The sequence below is a fragment of the Falco cherrug genome, chromosome 16, assembly GCF_023634085.1.
Source record: "Falco cherrug isolate bFalChe1 chromosome 16, bFalChe1.pri, whole genome shotgun sequence".
Taxonomy (NCBI): Eukaryota; Metazoa; Chordata; class Aves; order Falconiformes; family Falconidae; genus Falco; species Falco cherrug.
This window is the reverse complement of record NC_073712.1, coordinates 6,351,802-6,376,393: the sequence shown is the minus strand read 5'-3', so window position 1 is coordinate 6,376,393 and position 24,592 is coordinate 6,351,802. Positions and strand designations below refer to the sequence as shown.

Here is a 24,592-nt window from a genome sequence, read left to right as displayed (position 1 = left end):
CTTAAAAAGGTGAGGTTTGTGTGCTCGGCACTAAGGGGATTGTCTGGATGAAGGGTAGTACCGTATCTTATTAATTGTAATGGACAGTTGTTTTCGTTTGAAACCTGTCTGTCACAATTTGATTTGAAGTTTAAATATTTGTGGATGGGAGTATGTAAGATCTCAGCCTGAAGAACAAGCCCACCCTGCAGTCCTCCATCCTCCGCTTTGTGTTGTTTAACTGTTTAACTTGTGATGCTGTCTTTGCACGCAGGACACCGTGGAAGAAGTGCTGTTTCTCTGGTGATGGTGAATACATAGTGGCGGGTTCAGCACGACAGCATGCCCTGTACATTTGGGAGAAGAGTATTGGAAACTTAGTGAAAATCCTCCATGGGACCAGAGGAGAGCTGCTCTTGGATGTAGCAGTAAGAATAACTGTCTGCTATTGCTATGTTTCTTGTTATTTTGAAAACTAAGCTTTCTTAATTTTATTTACCAATTAAGCTTCTCCTCTTTTCTCTTTCAAATAAATCTAGTGGCATCCTGTCAGACCGATCATTGCTTCTATTTCGAGTGGTGTTGTATCAATATGGGCTCAGAATCAAGTGGTAAGTGTTCTGGATTGTTTCCTTGAGAGATTCCACAGCGGTCTCTGTCTTCATAGACCGAATGGTTGCATGTTGAAGTCCTCTATTAAATCCCCGCTCAGCAAGCTTCTGAGGTTCACCCGCTTAACTTGTCTTGTTGAATGTGAGGAGGGTACCAGTTGCTGCGCTAGTTAAGCTTTGCGTTGTCTTAACTGTTACCACAGGGACGTTTTGTGTGGGAATGATGTCCTGAATGTATTTAAGTACAGGAAATCTGAGCGAGCGAGCCAAAACTGCAGTGGCTAGATGTGAACATACAGCTTTGTTTTATTCGCAATATTTAAGGAACGTTACAACATTGCTTTTTCAGTGCGAACTAACTTGTGCAGTTCCTAATTCGCTGTGTGACTGTGGACCGAAATGAGGCTTGCTTTTTTTTGTTTTGTTTTGATCTTGTATGCGGCTTGGGGGATTTTAATGCAGAATGAGATTGTAATTATATGTGTCCTCACTATGGCTGCTGTTTCTTTGCATAAGGTAAAAATCGTTTTGAATTTGTGGTTTAGGAAAACTGGAGTGCCTTTGCGCCTGACTTCAAAGAGCTGGATGAAAATGTCGAGTATGAAGAGAGAGAGTCAGAGTTCGACATTGAAGATGAAGATAAGAGTGAACCAGAACAGACAGGTACTGCATTAAGTGTATTTCTCTGTAGCAAATAGTTTGTAGTCTTGACTACATGACCATAGTAAAAATTAAAACTAGTGATCACGGCAGTACACGTGGGCGTTGAATGATAGAACGGGAGTGGATAAATGAAGGTGTGTGAACTAACAGAGTCAGTATGATCCCTGTCAATTGCTATGCAACATTTTCTTTTTAGAAATGCCTCCCTTCTCCAATATATATTTAAGCAGAGAGCAGTAGTGAATGTACCTGTTGTGGTTTAACCTCAGCCAGCAACTAAGTACCACACGGCTGCTCGCACACTCCCCCTGCCCCTGCTGGCGGGATGGGGGGGAGAATCAGGAAAAGATAAAACTCGTGGGTTGAGATAAGAACAATTTAATAATTGAAATAAAACATAATGACAACAACAATTGAAATGAAAAGGAGAGAAAGAGTAATAAAACCCAAGGGGGAAGAAAGTCCAAGTGATGCACAGTACAGTTGCTCACCTCCAGCTGTCTGAAGCCCCCACCAGTCCCCAAGCAGTGATCGGTGGCCCCTGGCCAACTCCCCCCAGTTTATATACTGAGGATGATGATGTATGGTATGGAATATCCCTTTGGCTGGTTCAGGTCAGCTGTCCTGGCTCTGCTCCCTCCTGGCTTCTTGTGCACCTGCTCACTGGCAGAGCAGGGGAAACCTGCAAAGTCCTTGATTTAGAGTAAACACTACTTAGCAAGAACTAAACCGTCAGTGTGTTATCAACATTATTCTCATACTAAATCCAAACCACAGCACTGTACCAGCTATCCAGAAGAAAATTAACTCTATCCCAGCCCGGATGTACAGGCTTGCTCTCCCAGAAGCAGTGCTGGATTTCAATCCGTGGCAGTCCTACCTGGCCACTTGGTGGTGCCAGGAAATTGTGTACTCCAAAAGGCGACAGCTAAACTGTGAAAGAAATCAGAATTATTCCCAGCATACCACAGAGCTCTCCTCATTCCCAGGCTTTGCAACACTTCTCGTATTCAGATTAATTCTTCGTTAGCAGTTTCTAATATTCAAGTGGAACATTGGCTTGTGGGAATTAAGCACTAAAATAAATTTCATCAGCTTTAGAACTAGTTCAGTGAAAACAACAAAACATTAAGATTTTAAATCTTTTATCTAGCTTTATTACTGGTGTTTTATAACAACAGGCTTGTATTAGAACATAGAAAACCAAACTAAAAACCTGGTGTATTTAAGAGGAAATACTTCAGGGTTATCTTCTGCTTTAATTCTCGCTTCTGCATGCTTAGACACTTAAGCACAATCAGTCTCGTTCTTTCTAACTCATTTGGGCTTTTCCTTACTGTCTTGAACTTGTCTTTTTCTCCCTGGTTCTCAGGAGCTGATGCTGCAGAAGATGAAGAAGTGGATGTAACTAGTGTGGATCCCATTGCTGCCTTCTGTAGCAGGTGAAAGACCATTATTTTAAAGTATGAATAGAGAATGTATCACTAATATTGCCTGCATAATACGTTATAATAGCCCCTAGTTTTAAGTGAAAGCAAACTTTTTCCTTCACAGTGATGAAGAACTGGAGGACTCCAAGGCTCTGCTTTACTTACCCATTGCTCCTGAAGTTGAAGATCCAGAAGAAAACCCTTATGGACCTCCGCCAGATGCGGTTCAGAGTTCTTTAACTGATGAGGGAATAGGTTCTGAGAAGAAGAGGCAGTCCTCCTCTGATGGACCTCAGGCACCAAAGAAGAAGCCCAAAACCACCAACATTGAACTACAAGGAGTACCTAATGATGGTGTGTGGAAGCTGCCGTTTTTTTATTGTTGGTTCTGCATCCGAGATGGTTTTTAGCTTTGCCTTAGTTTTGGCTGGAGACCTGAAGTTCAGAAGGCCACTCCTTAATTTTTTCCTTCCTTTGAAGTTACTGCTCATGACAGTTACTAATAGCCGCCGTCTCCACAAATTTTCTGGCATTTTGCAAGCTAGGAGTGAGTAAGGCATCCTGAAACTAATTTTTAATGCTGTTTGTATCTTAACCCCAAGAGCTGCGTGTGCTGATACAAACATCTTAAGGGATAATTCACATTGGTAACACATTGTCTCTCCACAGAAGTCCATCCGCTGCTGGGTGTGAAGGGAGATGGTAAATCCAAGAAGAAGCAAGCAGGCAGGCCTAAAGGATCAAAAGGTAAAGACAAAGATTCTCCATTTAAACCGAAACTCTACAAAGGGGACAGAGGTGCTTTACCTCTGGAAGGAGCAGCGAAGGGTAAAGTGCAGGCGGAGCTGGGACAGCCTTTGACAGGTAAGGAACCCAGCGTGAGCGTCGTTGGCTTGCTTGGTGGCCTTGCTTTGTACAGACCCTGACTTAATATAGTCATTAGCGTTTTATCTTCCCAAATGGCACTTGTTCACTAAATGTTTGGCTGCTGTCAAGGATAGGTAAAATTTCACAGGTTTTTTTTTTTTAAAGTGAAAGTGCTTTCAGTATTTGTAATGAAACTGCTACCCATCCCTGTGTTACTGCATACAAAGAGCACGTCGGGTTTTTAGTAAAGATTGAGCGCTATTTCAAAAGCAAAAGATCTTTTGATAGCTTTAATATTTTTGTTAACTTCTGTTGACTCTTACATAAACAGGAATAATGTTCGGTTTTGGTGGCTCGATTTTGAGGAGGGAAAATGTAGGTAATGAGGGAGGATTCTGAAGCTGAAACTGACATTTTGTGCCATCAATACTAGGCAGAGTGCGGAAGAACAGAAAAGTTTTTTAAGCAGAACTAGGAAATGGAGCACCAATAATGGTCCGTTTGATAAACAATCCCTGAAATAAAATTCAGGAGCTGAATTTTCTATTCCTAGCTACACAGCAGCCTTATTTAAATCCCAGAAAGTACAGTTGCTGTAAATGAGGATGGGTTTTGGTGGACTTTTCTCCTTTTTTCTTCCTTTTTTTTTTTTTAGTGTCATATTTTGTTGGTTTTGTACTAAACCAGGACTGTCGCAGTCCCTTTTGTTGGGGCCCAGACTTAGTGTCGGAGAGACTAAATGTTTCCCATCTGTCTTACTTGCTACTTCGGCTTCTTCTTTGGGAAAAGTTCATTCAAGTGCAGTAAAGAAAGCACATGTTTGAATTGATGTGGACTCCAGTTTTTTTTGGGGGGGGGGATTATAGTGAAGAACTCAGGGTTGATATATGAACAGCTTCAAAGACATAATGTAATTGATACATCAAATTTTGCATTTCCTTGAACTCAGCAGCTGCTGGTGTGGATTTTATACTGTACAGAAGTGATATTATTCCCCACCCACCCCTCATTCCCTCACTGCTGCTCCTGTGCTACCCACCTTGCTCATTGGCCTTTCTGCTCAGCTCCTGTTACGTTGCTTGTACTAGTATTGATAATTGCTGTTTGCAGAAAAAGGGAAGGGGATAAAAGGAACTTAGCCTGTACGTGGAAAAAGTGGTGGATGTTTTCTGGGCTTCAATTTAATCCTTTCACACTGCACCTTGCAAAATCCAGAAATTAAACAGATAGCCAAGCATGTCCTTAGACCTTGTTTGTAGCCTGGGAGGTAATGCTGACCTTCTAGTGTTAGATTTACTGGACAGGGTGATTCACTTTTGACTTCTCAAGTCATTAGGGGTCATCCAGTATGTTTTACAATCTGATAGTAAGGAATTATCTGGATTGTGTAGATCCTCAGGTGTCTTTGCTGGCATCTGTTACACAACCTGAGTGCTCTGTTGTACCATGCTGGATGGACAGGGCGGGTTTGAAGACCAAATGAGTATAACCATTAGCTTCATCAGCAGGCCTGTTGATTTGCTTTCTTTTATCATGCTGCTAATTAACATGAGCATATGCAGAAGGATATAAATGAGAAAGGATCACACGCTGGAAGCTTAACAATGTGGCTTCCAAAATGAATTTCAGTCATCAATTGCTTCAAAAACCAATGCTGGATATTTTGACCATTTTAGTAGCTGTCTGTTTTTAGAAAAGTACTTTTAATAGCAAGTGGTTTTGTTCAGCTTTTTCAAGGTATGGTTACGTAGCTCTTATCAACTTGTTTTACTAATTTGCTTGATCTGCATCGGTAGACAGATCTCAGCGTGCTTTCTTCTTGCAGTGATAGCTGTTGCGTTGATCTGTTCTGAGAGCTGGGATAATACTATTCCTACTTCCTCTAACGTGTTTCAAATGAGGCAACATTCTAGACAGATTCCTTTCTTGGTTTTTTGTGTTGTTTTTTTTTTACACATCCTTGCAAAGCCATATTTGGGAGGATATTTCTGTGGTTTTCCCTGTAATGCTCCAGGCAGTCGTTATAATACAATTGGACTTGCTATAAAAGACAAGAGTGGAATTTTACTGCTGCAGAGCTTGGGATGTGCATACCTGTGCCAGTACAGTTAGCTTTGGGTTTTGGACACTGTAAAATGGAAATTGTCTTTTCTTATGAACAAATGGGTTTAGACCCGTGTTCCCTACTTACTTTATGCATCTATTGAAGATGGTAGAGCTCTCTGAAACCATCTATTGAAGATGGTAGAGCTCTCTGAAATTTACTTTCAGGCTTTGTTGCCTGTAAGCACTCTAAGGTGTTTTTCCATGGTAGCGTTCTTTAGCTTGATTGAGATACAGGCAAAGAATTGATATTGCAATGATGGACTTGTGTCTCTCATTAGGGCCTGTTATTGTGCTTCCTAGTGCTGTTAACTTAAGAGGATCTAACAGATCCATGCAGTAGATCTCAGTAGTCAGTGGTGGAAGTGTCTGTATGAGTCATGTTACGAGAAGAACAGATAGTGCACAGAAAGAAACTGTCACTTGGATCTTTCCAGATTCACGGTAGTCTCTTAGTCCGTGAAGTCCTTGTCTGTCTTCCTTTGTTCTCTTTACGGCTTGCACCTACAAGCCCTGTTTTGGGCAGCCAGGTTTTCTTGGGGGGTTGCTGATGTTCCACCATGTGCAAATGCACACTTAGAAATTCAAAAGGCCGCCTGCCTGGCACCCTGGAGCCAGACTGCCTTTTCTGTCACTTGTGCATGATGCTGTTAATTCTGCTAGTTCCTTGTGCTGTTGCTTTTGGATATAACTAATCAGCCGCTAAAACAGTCACACAACAAGCACTTCTCCGTTGAAAACTGTTTGCCGACATCCCATAATACAGTGTCTTTCTGCAAGCTGCATGGCCGGGCTTGGAGCCTGGTGCAGCTGCGTCTGTGTCACTGTGCTGTGCAGTCTGATAGTAAATGCCTTGCTCTTAAAGCTGTTATGTCAAAATCAGGTTTCAGTATAAACAAACTGAGATATTTGATCTGTTTTATAGTTTTAGGATAGAATCATACAGCAATCTGGTTTAACCCAAACTTAGGTGGAACTTGGTTTCAGTTGTGCTTTTGCTCTGAGATTTTGGGATTGATGAATCAAAAAATGTTACACCAGGTAAGTTTGCTTGCAACTTTGTGGAGTTAAAGCTGAGTTTCTTAGTCACCTTGTCCATGCCTGTGCACGTCATCTCAATTACAAATGCAGAAAGGCTGGAGATCTTAATTTGTCGTAGGTAATATCTTGTTGATTACGTGTCATTCTGAAAAGGATGGCTTTATCTAGAAAATCTTGTTTGCTGTCGTATTTTTTTTCTGGAAATGCTACCGTATTTGGTGGTCTCTGGTTTCTGGTAACATCTGTTTGAGTCTGGTTACTTATTTTTCACCTGTCTTTGATCTCTTTAGCAGGTGGTGCAATCTCAGAATTGTTATGAAGACACACTTCTTTATCTTCCTGTATTCTTTCCTATACTGGCACCATAATGTGGAAAATAGATGAAGTGCTCAGTCAGAGTGAACTGACTAACACAGCAGACTGATTGTTCATGGATTCAGGGAGTGACTTTTGTAAGAAATGAATATGGAAGAGGAAACGGCCTTCATTTCTCCTTAACTGCCTCTTCATCGAACGGTGTAAGATGCTGACTCTCAGGTCATGCGATTTGCAAAGAGACTAACTGGACTGCCTTTGTGTTGATATATATAACTATTTCTAAAGTGAGCTGGTACCCAGAGCTTATCAGCCATTTTCTTTTGAATATTTTTGTTGTTCCCGAGTTGAAGAATACCCAAAGTACGTATTTTTATTCCTGATGCCATATGACTGTGTATCCTGCAAACTTCCCTTTCTTTGCTGTTAATTTTCATTTCAGTGAGTTGTAAGTCCTTCTGTGCCAGCTGCGTTACTTTATCAGCTTTTCTGTTAGCTCGGTGTGACGTCTTCTATGCTGACATGCTTAGTGAAACAGTGCTGCTGATTATGTGCCAGGTTTGATTTCATCTCATGTGGATAGAGATCTAATGTGAAGAATTCAAGACACCCTCTGAAGTCTGCAAAGAATGAATCTTCGTATTGTGAATATTTTAGACGTGAAGGATGACTCTGATTATGGGAGAAGGAATCAGTGAAAGTAGCTCTAGATAAAATACTCAGTTTATATGCTTTCCTCTAGCCTGTGATTCTGTCCTTGAAACTGGTTTTATTCTGTCTCCTTCCTGTCAGGTGCCCTGCCAGAAACAATTGGTTTCCTCCTTAGCTGGGAGGTACTGGCAGTTAGAGAAAAAACAGAGCTGGTATTTCTCTGAACTGAAACAGGAGTTCTTCAGGGTTTTTTTCCCCCACTTCTGGATCAAGAACGGAAGAAAGATGAATGCTAACAGTGCATTCCCAGCCATGCTTTAACCTTTTATACCTTAAAGATGGTTGTAATATTCCCTTTGTGGGAATGGGAAGAAACACTTTCTCTATCCAGTACCTACAGCCTGACACCTCTCTGTGCTAGACCAACTGCCTGTAAAAAGAAAGTTTCCGTTCCTAATGCCCCTTGCTTGATTGACTTTTATAGTTCCTGTGCAGTTACTTCCAGTTTTTCCTCAGATGTCATTATTGAGATTATCATTGCGTATTTACATTTTCGACGTATCCTGCAGACATGAAAAACCAAGAGGAGGAGTCATAAAGAGATTTATTAATTAGCAGTCGGAAGTATGCAGTACTCGCATGAGAGATAAGCATGGGAAGAGAGGACGCGCTTTAAATCAGAAGGTTTTTGAAAACTGGTATTTTCATCTCCGGCTCTGGTACAGTGGCCTGCTTCATTTAATGAAATTCATTCCCATGCATTACAGTATTAGTTTTCTTTGTTCTTTCTGCTTGTAGGATGACTTTCATCTTTCCTGGGGCACACTGTTACGTCAAATCCACCCGTACGTGGTGTGGCTGACCCCACAAGCTTTAAAAGATGCACAGGCAATGGTTCTCCAGATCGTTTTGAAGCGTATGATTTGCCACAGACTCTAGCCTTCATTTCTGTTAAAACTTCTCTGTGCAGTGTATATGTCTTTGGTTTATTCTCGTCCATCTCTTATTTTATTTTTTGGTATCTGTAGTTTTGTACAATATTTGTCAGATACTGGCTTGATAGTAGTATATAGTAGTGATGTTAGTTTTTGTCTTTGTAAATAAAGAGGTATGTTTTATTTCCTAAAGTCAATGGGTAAGTCTTGGCTTTTTTATACAACTGTGATTATGTTGTGACACGTTTAGGAATCCAGCTGTGGTGCAAACACAAACGGATTGTGCCTTCACTGCAGTTGGTGTGGTGGTGTTTGGTTGGTTTTTTTTTAGTGTGGCACTTGGTGGATGATCTCTTTTCAAGGGAGGGGAGTAAATCTGTAGTCGTAATAAAAGCCCTGTATACCTGGGTGCAGCCTGGGCGCTCAGGGACAGGCGTGCGAAAGGGGAGCTGAACACAAAGCGTGGTGGGCGTAGAGGGCACCTCCAGGGAAACTGAATTTGGAAAATACATGTACTAGATCTTCAGAAGTCTCCATTTTATTAAGTGAAGAAGTGTTAGGAGGAGAAAGATGGATATTCATTAGCAGAGCTGTTAAAGAACATGGCAATCCAAATCCTTTCTGCAATCTGCTTCAGCTGCTGGTAAGGAGATGGTGATTATTGAACTACCTTGACCATAGTTTGATTGCTCCATTAAAAATATGTAACTTTTGATATTATTTTTTTCATTAAGAACTTTTTTCAGTAACATGTTATTCTTTGGGGACACTTGAGTACTACGTGGATTACACTGACATGTCTCCAAGCATTTTGCTGCAGTGGCAGCAGACGAGTGGTTTGTGTTTTACAGATGCATCAGTGGAACGTGGAAATCTCTGATTTGGCGTTGGTGGCTGAGTCCTCATCTCGGAGAACTCGCTTTGGCTTTAGACTTAGGGGAGTTCTTTGTTCTTCCTTGGAAGGTTTGGGGCCGCATTCTGACCCGGGCAACAGGACTGTGATTGTGATGCTGGCACTGTTCCCTAGAAACATGGGCTCGTGGAGATGCAGGCCCTGCACAGAGATGGACATCATCGGTGGTAAAAGTCGGTTCAGATTGCCTTTGGTTTCAGTGCCATCAGACTGTCTAGAAGTTGAAATGTTTTTGTGGTCTTAGTAACTTGGGGTGTACTTTAGGTCTTGAGATATGTGTATATAGGACAGGACTGTACAGGTGCTGCATAAGGAATTAGGATTTCCTTATGCTCAACAGCATTATTTTAAAGGTTCTAGTAGGGATTACTTCTTTTTTTTTTTTGGCAGTTTGGTGGGAAAATCAAACTGGAACAGTACTACTTTACAGTGGAAATTCATCCAAAATAGTATGTAAAATCTTACAGAGAAGGGAGGAGTAAATCTTTTTTAAATTGTCAAATATATCAGAGTTGCTGGAATGGAGTGGATTAAAATATTTGGCTGCCCTGTTACAAGAACTGGGATTCACGATTCACGTTCGGACTGATAGGCTACTGCGTTGCATCTTTTTTAGTGGTGGTGGACTTCGAGCCTGTCTTGTTGGAGGATTTTTCCCAACGGATTAGGTCTTGAAGATGATGCTGGTGGGATTTCAGAAATCCTAAGTTTGAAGATTTACAGTGAATTACTTTTGTGGTTTTTTGACTGCTGAATTTGCATGGCTTTAGAAAGTAGCACACCTGATTGATAACCCTGATATGGAGACCCTGGGGACCAGCCGCATCCTTGGGGTATTACTTTGTGCTTTCTGTCTACTGTCGGCTTCCTTCGAAAAAGTTACCATCCCGGCAGAGCTGAAGTCTGCTGTAGTGAAAATTGTGGTCAACGCCACATCCTGCAGCGTCACCTGTGGACTGGGCGTCAAACTGGAGGAGATGTGCGAGATGACTTCCGCCGGAGAGAGGAGGAATTGTACCGTGCGCAGGTCCGGCTGCCTGACCAGTTGGGTTTGTGGCTTGCTCCACTTCACTCTCCCTGCGGGCAAACCCTTCCAGTTCAGCTGCCTGACCTCGGATGCAGCCGGCTTTGGTAGCCAAGCCTACAGCTATACGTGGAGGCTTGCCCCAGCCCTTGTCACCACGAACGACGTACTGTTCAAACCTTTCAAAAACCCCGGCTCGGTCATCAGGTTTTCCCCTGTCAGGGAGTCTGATGCAGGGACGTACCGGTGTGATGTGCAGGTGCTGAAGACATTCAAAGTTGTCAAGAGGGTTTACTTTGGGGTCAGAGTGATCCAAACTGACTTGGTGGATCTGAACTTTCAAAAATCCTTGACTTGGGAACAGAAGTTAGCAGCAAATGAGGAGGAAGGAAACACAAACAACGGCACCCACGAAGAAGTGCAAGAACGGCAGCCCTTTTGGCAAAGAGACTTGTTTTATGAATGCTTGGTGGGAATTGGAAGTGGAGTGATAGGGGGTGTCTTGGTGAGTGTGGTGCTCTGCTTCTTGTGGAAGATTTTGAGAAAGAGAGCTGCAAAGTAATGAACTGAGATTTAATGCAATTTCTTGTCTCTCTCTCCATTAGTATTGATGCGTTATTTCATGGCGATGTTTGTAATTTTTTTTCTTTTTTTCTGGCTGACACAGTTTATTACCAAATATTTTCTTAAGCTTTGGAGTCTGGTAACTTAGTACAGGACTAGAACTTGAGTTTTAATGGAGTAGGGCAGACAGTAGCTCCAAATGGGGCAAAGGTTTGCCTCCACGTTGTGTGAAAGGCTGGTCTGGAATCATCCAGACACGACAGGAGCTAGAGGACACCAAGCCACAGAAAACTGCTCGCTGCTAACCGCCTTGCTGTGCTCTTCTAATGGGCCTTTATTTTACCTCTAGGCTGGTCGGAGGGGGGGGTTATTTAGCTAGTAACTTGCAATCTTTATCCCTGTCTCATTTCCTTGAATTTCTTCTGCCTTGCTGAGAACTCTGGTGATGTGAGCTGACAGAAATCGCCGTTTGATAGATGATATTTCTCCAGCAAGAGGTGCAAAGAAGTAAGGATGCTTCTGAGCTGGGCTTACCAGGTTTCCTGCTTCTTTGAGGTCCTTTCCATCAGATCCAAGTGGTCCGGTCTCAGTCACTGTGGGGGTGAGGGGCGGACCACCACTGCCTGCTTCCTCTAGAGAGATTTATCTCCTTCCACTAGAGCCTGGAAAACTGTAAAGTATTTTCAGGCGATAGCTTGGAGCTTGCCCTGTTTCCTTTGTAGTGTGGAACAGTGAAGCAGGGAGCACTGGGTAGCACAACAAATCTTCAATTTGAGCACTGCTGCTTAGGAACATAACCGGGTGTTTTTAATCATGACTCAGAGCTGAGCTCATTCCTGAAATGTTTGAAGGGGGAGGAAGGGAAGAGTTCAGTGGGCTTGTGGATCTTTTTATTTTTCATGGTGATTAATAAGTATAAAAGATGCCTCAACTCTGTAGGGAGTATTGTTTCCCCCTTGGTAGCAGAATCCACAGAGGGACCTATTAAGTGCCTTCTCTTTCTACTTTCTGTATCTTATGTTACAGTAAACAACTATATTTACTAAGTCTGGAGGTTTTTTTCTTTTTTTTTCTGTGAACTAAAGTACAGGAATGCATAGCACACCCAGTTCTGGGGAAAACAATGATTACGACTCTAACGTTAAAGGCTGAAGCATGCTATTATTTTTTCTTTTTACCAGAAAAACAATAATATGCTTCAATATAGAAAGAGTTGGATATGGAGGCAAATATCTTATTTGCAGAGAATCCTACACTAAAAAATCAGACTGAAATGTAGCGAGCCAAATCTTCGTGTACAGTGAGGTCGGTCATAAAAGTATATCAGGACAATGATCTGTGGACCCTGGGGTTGTCTAGATGTGTTTGAGTGAGGAAGCAAGCCTGTCATCAGGCTTGAATTCCCTGTTTGTAGTTCTGCTGAGCTCCCCATTTTCTGTGGGGAGACTTTAACGGGCATAACAACCAGCAGAAGCTCGGAAGCCTTGCGGGGAACCATTCCGCAGTGCCAGAAGGTGCCTTCAGGAAGATGCACTGTCCCTTCCTGATGCCTGGGGCAACCCTCTGGGAAGGCACAGAAGGGTTGGAGACAGCAAGGGACTGTATGTCCTTCCATCTGGGATCTGGTCCTGTGGGTGAGAAGTTCCTGAACAGGGCTCCAGTCGTCCCAGGATTTTCTTGCTTCTGTTCATCGGTTTCCTCTGACTCAGCGCTACAATACTGAAGTTCCTCCTGTGCTCGGTGCTGGCTTTGTCTTCGCGAGGCTGTTCCCTCTGGTTCTGCAATGCTTTTCTTTGCTTCTATTCCTTGGATAGGAGCATGTGCTGCTTTTTCTGAACCTTATTCCAGTATTTCCCAGCCTTTAGCTCGCCGAGGCTGTCCTCATCTGTGGTCAGTCTGCTTCGTTCTATGATTCTCAAGGCTGTGTCCTTTAGCAGCCAGTTCTTGCGTTGCTTCTTCAGGGTCCACTTGCTCCTTTTGCATGCCAGCCTCCATCTGTTCCCGTTATCCCCTGCTCTGCCCTCTGGGCTTTCATTGCATCGCCTGGGTTTTGCTGACACTCCAGCCGGGTCGCTTGGACACTCTGCAGCAGCCTTTTCCTGCGACAGGCTCCCGTAGCTCCCACGATGACGTGCGTGGTGAGGAATTGTAAGGTTTTTGAGCTGGCAGCAATACGTGGTGGTGGGCACGTCTGTGGCCTGTGCTGATGCTTTGTTCTCGCTAGCTTTCCCTCTGTCCCCGCTTGCCGCACTCTGCAGGCAGTTCATCCCGGTGCTGCACTTAGGGAGCTGCTTGTCGTGTTTGCATTGCTGGTGCTCCCCCCCCCCCCGTGAGGTATTTCTTGTTCCCTGCAAATTGCTCTGTATTGGCTGCATTTGCTTTCCAGGAGTTCTTGAAATCTTCTGCACTCCTCTGCGCTTACACTGCAGAAATGGGAGTTGCTTAACTCATCGTAGGTGGGGAAGGATCCGTACGTAGTCTGCTCCGTGCAGGTGTGCTGGCACCAAGGGCCACGCTGGGACCTTCCTGGCCATGGGCTGATTCTGCTCCTGCATCAGGCCCTGAATTCTCACCTGGCTGAGTGCTGGTGTCTGTAAAGCCCAGGCTGCTGTCCAACTCGGGATGGAGAAATGCCTGCTTTTCTTCTTTGTCTTCACTGCTTTCACTTTCCGCCTAAAAACAAACCCACAAGCTGTTAGAGATCTTTGGGGCTATCCTCCCTGACTGAGCATGAGTCATCTCTCTAAGCATCCTCCAACCATAGGCAACGGCAGGATTTCGCTCTTGCCTGAAGCTTTCCCTGCTCCTGCCTGGGATGTGGCCTTTTCAGGGTCCCAGAGATACTGGAGAGGGCTGCAGGGATGCAGTAACAGCTGCTGAAACTCAACTCGTCTTGATGAAGAAGAGCTAATGCCTGAAAGAGAAACACAGTGAGAACAGGGAATGTTAAATCTGCTTTCCTGAGGTGACAGGAAAAGATTTTTGGAAGATTTGGAGGCAAAATAGGATGAGCTACCTTGTAGTTCAGCTGTTCTTTTGCTGTGGCACAGGATGTGGGAAGTGAAGAATTAGATTTGTTATTGTTGTCACAATCCTGGGGCAGCAAGTAATGGAAGAAAGCCCTGAGGAGAAACCAGACAGAATCACAGGTCCCTCCCCAGCTGGGTGAGAGGGACCTGTGCTCGGTGCTTTGCCGTGCTGAGGGTGATATTTTTGTTACGGTCTGCATGGCCAAACCAAAGCAGCAGTGCTAGGCAGGAGCCAGATCAGCCTGTTCTAAACTTAGTGGATGCAGCTGATGAGAAATCCAGCTCCACGAGATGTTGGCTGACCTTGTGCTTCGCATGCTGTGCTGTTCCTGCTCTTTAGGAGACATTGCTTTACCTTAGGAACATGCGCAGAGGTTTACACCCAGTTTGCTGCAGTTCTCTTCCTTGCGGCATCGCTTGTTCCCTGCTCTGAAGCCCGTCTGGGTTGCAGCATCAGATGTTTGGGGAGGCTCGTGGGCAGCTTCTGTCCATACAATTCCAGTGTAACCTGTTCCCCTGTGCTCTGGAGTATTTCTAGGACCTCCTGTAAGCTGGCTCTGGAGATACCTTTTCCATTGACCTAGTTAAAAGGGAATTGGATTGCGAGATAGTCCATTCATACCAATTAATCTCATTTTCTTAATGCAGAATTTCTTCACCTTGCCAAAGAGCTCCCCAGTCCCGGAAGCTGGTAGCTCTACTACAGAATTGACTGCTCAGAGACTCAGCAGTATCTCCCCAACCTGAGGAAAGAGATCCATGTAGGTGGGGTTCTTAATCTCTTCCTCATTCTGCTGCGGAGGTCGGAGGTGAAATCATCTCAGTATCTCAAGTGTGCTTCTAAGATCAGCATGAAAAAAAGTTACAGTAAACTCCATGTTTTGCATTTGGTTTACTGTTTGTCTGCCTTGTTGATCCCTGCATTAGGTGGCTCCTTTTATCTTAAAACCTATTTCTAATCAACTGAAACCACAGTGAGCCTCTTCTAAGCAGGGTGAAGCACGCTGACTCAGCCTTTTGGCCAGGTTTAACACCACAGTGAGTGAACGCTGCGTACAGTGAGCTCTAGACTTGTTCCTGCAAAACTCTTCTCACCCCCAGGGAATTCTTTTTCTGCAGCCTGTGAGAAGCAGCAGCAGCACCACGTGATGTGCGCCCCGCGATGTGCGCCCCGTGTCTCAGCCTCCTCTGGAGCCTGCTGCCAGCCTGCCTGCCTGTGTTAATAAGCTGGTCCACATCTCTCCTGTCCACCAGTGTCCTTGTGGCAGATGCCTGTAGCGTACATCCCAGCCCGCGCAACGTGCAGCCATCCTTTTTTAAAACATACAAACAAAAATACAAACAGCTAATGAAAACTGAAGTAGGCTTTTTCAACGCACCTGATTTACAGAGCTCTTTTTGCCTGCTGAACGTGAAGAAATGGGCAGGTGAGCTTTGTAAATGAGGTGGGCATCGCAGGAGAGGGGAAGCTGTGTGTTGCTGCTGCTGTGTGGGACAAGACCTCCTCCGGTCATGTTTGGGGCAGGCTCTGGGATCCCCTCTGTGCTGAAGAACTCTCTGAATAGCTGGAGCAGACGTGCTTGGTTTGGGAGCTAATGGTTAACATCCACAAAGAGAAGCTGTCCCATCTGGGAGAGCCTCTCTGCTCTTTGTCATGTAAATGCAGGGGCTTGCATCCTGTGGGCAGCTGTGTTTTAGAAATGTAGAAAGATTACATGAAAGGTCCAGGCAATCCATTTTCTCACTGCTTAGCTGAGGAGGTCAGAGTGGGAGCCAAAAGGATCCTTCATCTTTTTATTGTGCCCTCCTTTTTTTTTTTTTTTTTTTTTTCCAAGGGGAGCCAGGTGTCCAGAGCAGGAAAATTAATTTATTTTTTTAATGCTTATTTTAAGATCGAGGGCTGTGATGGACAGTGTGACTCCAGAAATCAGAAAGGATGGGACTGGGTCTTTATTGGCGTAGTTGCTGTTTAAAAATGGCACTTGTATGCTTTTGGAGTTTTGCAATAATCTAAAGTGTTGGCTGACATTTCCATTAGTAGGTCTGCTAAGGGATGGAGGGAAAGGAAGGGAGAGCAGTCTGAGCTGAAAGAAAGGTCACCAAAAGGGAGTAGGGGAGGTTGGAGGTACAGAGAGGTCAGTGAAAGCAGCAGGGACTGTTCAAAACAGCATATTCTCTCCACCTCTAAGTTTCCTTCTGTCTCTTCCTCTAATACGCATGGGGTTTTAGTCACTGTCCCTGGTCTTCCTAGCACAACTGGGTGAATTGCGGAAAAAAAGGTGTCTCTTTCTGCTCTGGATTGGAAATATGGTGCCTAAACTTCTTCCTGTGCCTGGTGGGTCCGTGTGCCTCACCTGGAGGGGAGGATGGCAGGGACCACACGCAACCCCTGTGTGCTGCCACCTCCCAGCTGGAGGTATTTTTGTGGTACCACACTTCTGCCTGCTGATGCTCCGGAGTATTAGGAAGCAATTAGTATTGTACATGCTAAGGCCAGACAGATTGTGTGAGGGAGGAAGTCAATTTGCTAATGGCATTAGCACTTGGGAAGAAGGAGGTAGTGACAGAATGCTGAGGCACAGGCAGCTGTTTAAATTGCTGTGAGCTACTGAAGCTTATCTAAATGGAGTAACTAGATTGCCCTAACTGCTGGAACTTGAGTGGCAGCGAAGAGGAAAACAAACCCCATAAGCTTCTTTTGCACCAAGATGGGTCCGTCTGACTCTTCCATCGTCTGCACGTTGATCTCGGTTAATTCTTTAACTTGTTCCTGCAGTTGCCTGCAGCAGCTCAGCAATCTGCCGGGATATATAGAACAGTGGGATATATGGAACAGTGCAGCTCTTGGGCTGTTGGCTCCTTGTTTCCCCTGTTCCCACTCCCTGCTGCTTCTTACGTGCTGTTTTTCCTCTTCCTTTGGCTCATTTATTCAGTATATTGCTTACTACAGGCATTTCCCTAAGCCTCACACCAGATAAATAACTACAAATGCGGTGATTTTTTATATATTTTTTTAAATGACCTTTAGTTTTGTTAAAACATCTTTCCTAGTCAGGCATTTCAGAGCATTGTACGCAACAGCCGTGAACGTGGTGCTGTGGTGGTGTGGATGCACCAGCAGTGCAGCCCCCGTCGGTCCTGCGCACGCTGGTGGCAAGACAGGCGTTTGCCTACCTCCCACAGAGGTTTTCAGGAGGTAAAGAGGGAAATACTTTGTTTATGGCTAAGAAATGCGTGTGACTACATAACTACTAACACGTCCCTTCCCAAGGACGGCATCGGATCTCTTCCACACTCTGCGAGGAACTACTTTGGAACGTTTCCTGAGTCCACGGAACGATCCTTTCGAAAACCAGGGAAATTCAGAGTTCACTCTCCCCTTCCCTTTTGCTGGCTTTCTCCCAGCACAGATACACTGAGTAGCTATTGATGTTTTGCCTTTGTTCTTCCCTCCGTTTTTTTTTTCAAGGAAACTGCAGCTTTTTGGCTGTCATTTCTGCTACAGTATGCTGCATAAATATGTTCATTTGTTGCCTGTCTCTGGTGATGCTGGCTTAGAGGTGTGGAACTCGCAGAAAAAACAGTGTGTTTTGCTGAAGCACGCCGAGTACTGTGGGTTTAGTTCATGCATCATCTTCAGCTGGGTATAGAAAAGCAAATTCACTATTGCAGCACTAATCCAAAGCAGGAATGTTTTAGTTAACTCTAAATGAGTGTGTGCTGAGTCAGGTATACACCATAATAAGGGATTTTTGTGCTTAGTGCTGGCCGGTCATAGCTAATGTGATGCCATGATTTAATTTAAGCAGAAGCTTTAGACCAAAATTACTTAGCGGCATATAAAATAACTCCGCCCTTTGCTTTGGCTGTGTTGAAGTTTCTTCTTCTTTAGCAAAAGTTGTGTCTTTGGCTTCGGTGGGGGTCAATAAATCAATATTATTGAATATCTACTGAGTGCCAATAAGGGACAAAATCTTAGGCAGTAAAATAAGGTTTTAGGGGGTTTCAAGCATTGCATGCTGGGCTCTTTTGAAAATCTGGCTTTCATGGTAGGTATCAACCCCCCAAAATCATAGGATAGAAGCAAATAACAGGAGGATATTATTAAACAAAACCAACTGTAGCATAGATTTGCACAAAGCATTTAGGATGCTGTTCCTCGGTTTTCCTGACAATATAACCATTGGTTTGGTTTGCACCCTGTTTCCACAGAGGCAGGAAGATCAACTGCTTATTTTCTGAGTAGGAGTTTTTTTAGAATGCGGAGTACGAAGCATCTTCAGAGTGGTAAGACCCGTCTTTTACATATGTTAGCTTTAAAGATGTTGGCTTTAAAGATTAACTCACAGTAGTAATTTACTTGTACCTCAATGTGGTCCCAAAAGGAGAGAAGAAAGATCATTTTCAAGCAGTTCTTCTTTCTTGGAGCTCTCTTTATTGGCTTCCCAGGAACAAAGCAGGCTCTGCTGATGCTACAAACCTGCTCTGACTTTTCTCTGCCTGCCTGCCCCAAGCTGAGTTCATTCCAGCCAGCATCCGTCCTCCATCCCTTGCTTTTTCTGCATCCTTTACATTTAAAAAAAGCTGCTGCTGTTTATCTTCATGGGGCAGAGGAATCTTTCATTACCCCCGTCACCAATATTGGTCTTGTTTGTCTAAACTTGTGTGCTCTTTGTGGAAACTGCCTGTTTCTTCCTGATGCTTTTTCATTTCCAAGGAAGATCTACTTTGATTTGTCTTCCTACTTCTGTTCTGTGGGAGGAGGGCTGCATCCGTGGAAGTCCTTTGCTCGCCCTTTTGGTATTGGCAAGTAAAGTGACAGTATATTTTGTATAGAAAGCGATTAACGAAACCTCTCTGCGAGTGTCCAGGCAGGGGACCCAGCGAGCTGTGGTGCTGTGTAGGCAGCAGAGACCCAACAACCTAAAACCTTTAGAAGCAAGAAATTCTTTAAATTACCTGTGGGGAAGGAAAGAGGAGGCTGTTTTCTCAGGTGAGACACAAACCTTTAGCTCTGGGGTCCGTTCCTTTTTAATTCTTGAAGTGTTTTGATACCAAGTTCAAGAGATTTGCTTGAACTGCCTTTTTTTGTGACTTTAATGTAATAAAGTAAATTTGAACCTTATGTGGAAGTGCTTTAGGTTTCACAGAAAGTTATCTATTTTCCATTGATATTTATGTGTAGAAAAGTACCTCTTTTGGGACCAGGCCTGCCAAAATGTCGCAGCAAGGACTGGACTCACAGTGCCTACAGCCTTAACGCCTGAAACCTGTGTAAGAGCCTTGGCTGGAAACACACAGATGCTCCTGGATCAACTGTTTTTTGTTTTTAAATGCAGCTGAGCTCTGGTGAGGTTACGGTGGTCAGCTGGTGCTGGCGCTCTGGGACTGGCGGGCACGTGTGATGCCTCCCGGCATCCTTCATCCCACGTCTGTGCAGCATGGCTTGCTGGCGTGCTCGCTCCGTGGGGCTGTGCTTGCATTTCCAGTAGGACCTGCCTGTCTGTTGGTGACGCTACATTTGTCTCCTTGATCTGTATCATGCATGGCGGCATTTAATGAAGGCTCCTGAGAAAGCAGGAGTGCCCTGGCAGGGGATGAGCTGGGGAGGGATTCATCTCAGTCTTGGCTGCTCCCCGCTGGTCTCTTTAATGATGCTGCCCTCACCTTTACAAAGGCCCTTTGCAGCATCAGTCCCTGAGCTAATTACAGCACCGGTGATGAGCAGCCTCTCCTGCAGCTCGGCAGGGCACGGGGCAGAGGGGCAGGAGCCTGCCGGGGGTCCGAGCACAGCTGAGCCCAGCCTCTGTGCACCCTTTGTTGGGTTTGCTTTGCCATCGGCACCCGGAGGCCAGGGGCTGGGCAGTGGTAGGGGGCACCCAGACACGCTTGTCATCTCAGGCTGTGGGTGGCTGTAGCTCCTCTCCATCCTTAGGGGCGCAGGGGGAGCCTCAGGAGCACATCTTGCTGCAGCCAGTGCCTAAGCCCCCCCTGTGCTCCCCGTGGGCAAGCATGGTGTTCCTTTTAGGGACTGCACGCCAGTGCGTGGATCCAGGATGGGCTGAGGGAAGGGGTTTGGCTGAGGCTCCCCATGACCCCACTGGTGCTGAGCCCCATTTCTTGTCTGTCCGCCCTCCGGCACGGCTGCGCCTGCCTTAATCATGGGGTGGTTTGGGTTGGAAGGGACCTTCAAGATCATCTGCTTCCAACCCCCTGCCATGGCAGGGACACCGTGCTCAGCTTAACGCCTGGGGGAACCCTCGGGCCCATTCCACTTACTGCTTTAGCTGGTCTCTCGACAATCCTTCCCAAGGGTACAAGGAAGCCAGTAGATTTTTATTTTTTTTTTAGGTCAGAAGGAATTACTGTGATGAATTAATCTGACAGAACATAGATGAGGTGATTGCATGCAGGGCTTCCTGCAATGAAGGAAATTATTTTCTATAATGTAAGTGAACCTTTGCAAGCCAGCTTGTGGCTGATCTAGTGGATATCTTTCCTGGAAGACTTCCAGACTTGGTTTAAAGGCTGTTATTGATGACCAGGCTTTTTGGCAAGCTATTCCAACAGTCAGTTACCCTTTCTGCTAATAAGGTGCATTAAATTTTTTACTTTGAGTTTCCTAGCCTTTAGAATAGCAGCCAGAGATGTTATTACATTAACATCTCTAACCAGACGCCCAACACTCGCAATTCCTTGCTCCATGGACAGCCTCTCCTCTTTTGTTTAGTTAACACTGTCATGGGATAGAATTTGAGTTTACTATATCTTAATTGACTTCTCCGTGTGGATCAGGTCTCACTGGGCTCCTTTGTTTTTATTGGTATGTGCAATTGGCAGTCAGGAAAAATACAGTCCTGTGCCAGGGGACTCTTGGGCAAGGAAGGTACTAATTGCATTGAAAGTTGGACAGAAGCACTCCAGACCCTAGTAGCTGTCTAAAGTCTCTGAAGATCTTTATTAATGAACTGCGTGCTACTGTAGCCAATAAATAACCATAATTACAGTAAGTACAGTATGCTTACAATGTTTGCCGTTTGGTTTTCTTAAAAAAATAGCATACAACAGAGTTACTGAGAAGAAAGCTGCCCTGTTTGTATGTAGTAAAGCTGGATTAAAATATCCACAGTAGAGTATTTCTGTGGATGGGGGATAGCTTTGCAGGTTTAGAGCAGACGGGATTTAGACACCCCACCACCCCACCGCCCCCCAGCATGAGCTGAATGTGATGCCTGCGTTATCCAGCTGTTTCCCTGGGCAGAGACATCAGTGTCTCCCATTCAGGGTACAACACTTTGTCCGTCCTGCTGCAAGGGTGAGCTCTTCCTCATTCAAACTCATATAGCCGAGTGCTGAATTTAGCCCAGACAACCTAAAACCAGAAGCACAATCTTCAGTCTGCAAGTTTAATAGTATCAGGTAGAAGATTATTTCATGTTAAATAGAAATAAATCAGAATAAAGCTCCTCTCATTTGGTAGTCTCAAAGCATTTCACCCTTTTTGTGTACTTACAGCATCCTTGTCAGGCTGGTTTTTACTACTGACGAGTAAGACGGACCCTGTGAAATTAATGACTTTCCTTCGCAAGCCATTACAGTGCTGAGAACAAACCCCACAACACTTAACTCCTCCTTGTAAGTTAATCTCTAAGGCAAATGCTCAGTGCAGTTAAATTCAGGGGGTTGTTAGTAAGACAGGAAATTGATTTGTAACTTAATGCAGTAATGTAAAGCCAGTGAGCTCTGTTAAGATGTTGAAGTTTTCTCCCCTGGCTCTGAACACCTTTCCTTTTAACCCCTGTGCTGCATTTTAGGAAGCTCTAACTGGCTTTACGGTAGCCGCCTTCCACATCTTTTTTGCCTGTTGGTGGCTCTGGCTAGGCTTTACATGCAGGTTCTTTTTATAGCCTGGATAAAGTTTAACGTGGGTACAAATGCTGCGTTTGCACGAGCGAATCCTTTTCCGTGGGTTACCTAAGGCTCTGGTAAATTAAATGGCAGAACGGACTGCCTAAGGCAAGGCAGTCTTTGCCTTAACTTGCCTTGTGTCTGTGTACAAACACTGAGCTGTCTCAGCTGAAGTTTAGCCTGTAACCATCTGGCCCTGAACTTGAACTTTCTCATCTGCCAGTGTTGCAAGTGGAAGACCTTTTCCATCCCCAGCGTGCCCTGTCCTTCACCCAGGGTGCTTCCCTGTACTAACCTGCAGTGTTTCATAATGTGTTTCTATCTTTCCTGCTCCGTGGCTTTGGAGTATCGACAAACCTCCCTAAAATCTCAAAAAAAAATAATCCGTGGGAGAGAGACTGCCTGTTTACCATGTGCATGTTTCAGAGTTTCTGCATGCTAATGCTCAGGAAACATTGATGTCAGCGGAGCCGTGGCTGGCCACATTAGGTGAGGACTAGGTGACGGAGACAGCACAGGTACAAGGACAGGTTTGCCACCAAGGACTCGGACAGTGACTGATCGCCTTGCTGAAGCCTGTGCTCCTGCGGTTACGCTGCTCTTGGTGCCTGAGCTGAGTAGTTTACGTCAGCTCTGAAACCCTGCGTGAGCTGCAGTCCCACCTGTGACAGCAGTGTGAACACACGGGTACTTCCAAACTGCACAGAACTTGCAAATACACTATGACCTGCTTGTGCCTCGCTTCTCAGGAAGGGAAACTGAGGCAGCAAGTGGTGAAATAATTGCTTGGAGCTGTAGATGGAGTCAGTGTCGGAGCTGGGATTACAGCAAGCGGTTGTAAGGCCATTGTGGTTATCACTAGGTCATACCTCTTTGCTTCTATGTGTAATCCTTAAAATGTTGCAAAAGCTCAGCAGTGTTTTGGTCTAAAACACATACTGATGAAGCCGTATGTACTGATGATTTGCCTTCTCAAACAAGAGACGTAGCTTGAATTCACATTGAAGACATTTAACTTTCAAGGGGATCTGCTTGTTGTTTGAAGGCTTTAGAAAACACTGTCCCATCAGTTTTACAGATTAGAATATATTCAGCCCATTTGCAATGCAGAGCAGTGCAAACTGGAACATCTGAAATCCAACTCATGTTGGTTTTCATTTCTTGTATAAAATATGCCTGTGATCTAGTTTAAACAAAGAAATGTATGGAAAATGTATTAACCTTCCCAGGGAAATGGTGCAGGTGGCTGCTATTTCAAAAACAGCGTCACTGCAGCATTTAGATACCGTTTTCACCATGCTGTAAAGCGTCTTGCTTTCCAACACTGTAAAATTCAATAAAACCGACAGAGCCACCAGTGTTGCCAGACACATTTGGAAGCATCTGTTGAGACCCAAGTTTTTGCAAGAGCTGTTGGCGTAGCCTGCGTGGTCAGACCCAGACTGATGCTGAACCTCAGCCCTCGAGTTTTGCAGGAGTGCCTTGCTTCGCTTTCCTTGCTTGTGAGAGTTCATCCAACATGTTGTCCACCCAAGCACATTCTTTGGCCCTGGAGATGTGCAGCTCTTGAAGGGAATTAGCAGTGTCCCTGGGCCTGCAGGTGTAGCAGCCCCTGGGGAGAGCAGGCGCATCGGCTGCCCTGGGCTGGGGGCACACGATGGGGTGAACACGGAGCCTGTGCCTGAAACCAGCGTGAACCTCGGGACGGTGGCCAGGCTGGGCACCGAAGCAGCTCCCTCCCGCTCAGTGATTCCTCCCAAGGAGTGCAGCAGCCTTCAAGTACGAGAGATTTCTATTCCGTCCCAACCTGCAGAGTGCTGGCTACTCAACAGGGTCAGACCTGGGGTCCCCCCAGCATCTGCATCTCCAGTCGGTGAAGGCTCTTTGGGCACGTCATTTAACCTTGCTGCTTTTATTTGCTTCTCTCCTGAATCAGGCCCCAGGGCTGCACTGGGCATCATCCAGCAGAGCTCTGAGCTCCATAGGTCCTGTTAGGTTATGCCTCCTAGATACTGTCGTTATGGCTAGTTCTGCATATCAGTCAGGTTAACTGTTGCCCAAGCCCTAATTTCCTTTGCTTTTGAGCTAACACTGCACCCCTAATTTTCTGTTCATCCCATCTTTTGTGGGAGAAAGGTTGAAGGCCCAGCAAGATGGAGGTGAGAACAAAAATGCCAAATTAACAACATAAAAGATTTTGCCAAACAAAGCTCCCAGACATCAACGAAAATATTTTAAAATCTTCGTGAACATAAATCGTACAAAAATATCATTTATATTTAGCTGTTGCCCTTCTGAAAGAAGTGTTTCAGCCTGCTGGAGGGACCGAGGGGGTGATTCATGGAGAGCAGCAGAGGGACCTGGAGGAGGCTCCGGGGGGAATGGCTCCCTGCCTCACTCTGCCACGTGTCACCGGGAGCTGTCGACTTCCTTCTTCCACCTTATCCCCGGTGTTATTTATAAGGGAAACAGCGAGGTACCCTTTCCTTTTGCTGCAGCCGTGCTCTAAATGTTTGGACTCTTTCATTAAGTTTATTTTTCTTTGCCTATTTCTTATTT

The 24,592-nt window shown here is 44.9% G+C and overlaps 2 protein-coding genes across 6 annotated transcripts in view; both read left to right on the top strand.

Annotated features, from left to right (window-relative positions):
- The window catches only part of RBBP5 (RB binding protein 5, histone lysine methyltransferase complex subunit), a 42,854-nt gene that overhangs the window by 3,103 nt on the left and 15,159 nt on the right, over window positions 1-24,592 (top strand). Inside the window, exons 8-14 of one of the 5 annotated variants that reach the window (XM_055728004.1) lie at window positions 254-407; window positions 519-590; window positions 1,136-1,253; window positions 2,626-2,695; window positions 2,808-3,037; window positions 3,353-3,547; window positions 6,988-8,787. In XM_055728004.1, coding sequence (XP_055583979.1) covers window positions 254-407; window positions 519-590; window positions 1,136-1,253; window positions 2,626-2,695; window positions 2,808-3,037; window positions 3,353-3,547; window positions 6,988-7,013 — 865 coding nt within the window. In that variant the 3' untranslated portion in view covers window positions 7,014-8,787. Of the gene's footprint in view, window positions 1-253; window positions 408-518; window positions 591-1,135; window positions 1,254-2,625; window positions 2,696-2,807; window positions 3,038-3,352; window positions 3,548-6,984; window positions 8,788-24,592 lie in introns of those variants that run through there. The other 4 variants (XM_055728007.1, XM_055728005.1, XM_055728003.1 and 1 more) reach the window with 4 other exon arrangements.
- Window positions 8,920-12,121, top strand: TMEM81 (transmembrane protein 81). Its single transcript, XM_027816449.2, has one exon. The coding sequence runs from the start codon at window positions 10,309-10,311 to the stop codon at window positions 11,092-11,094; it is 786 nt and encodes a 261-aa protein (XP_027672250.1). The 5' UTR covers window positions 8,920-10,308; the 3' UTR covers window positions 11,095-12,121.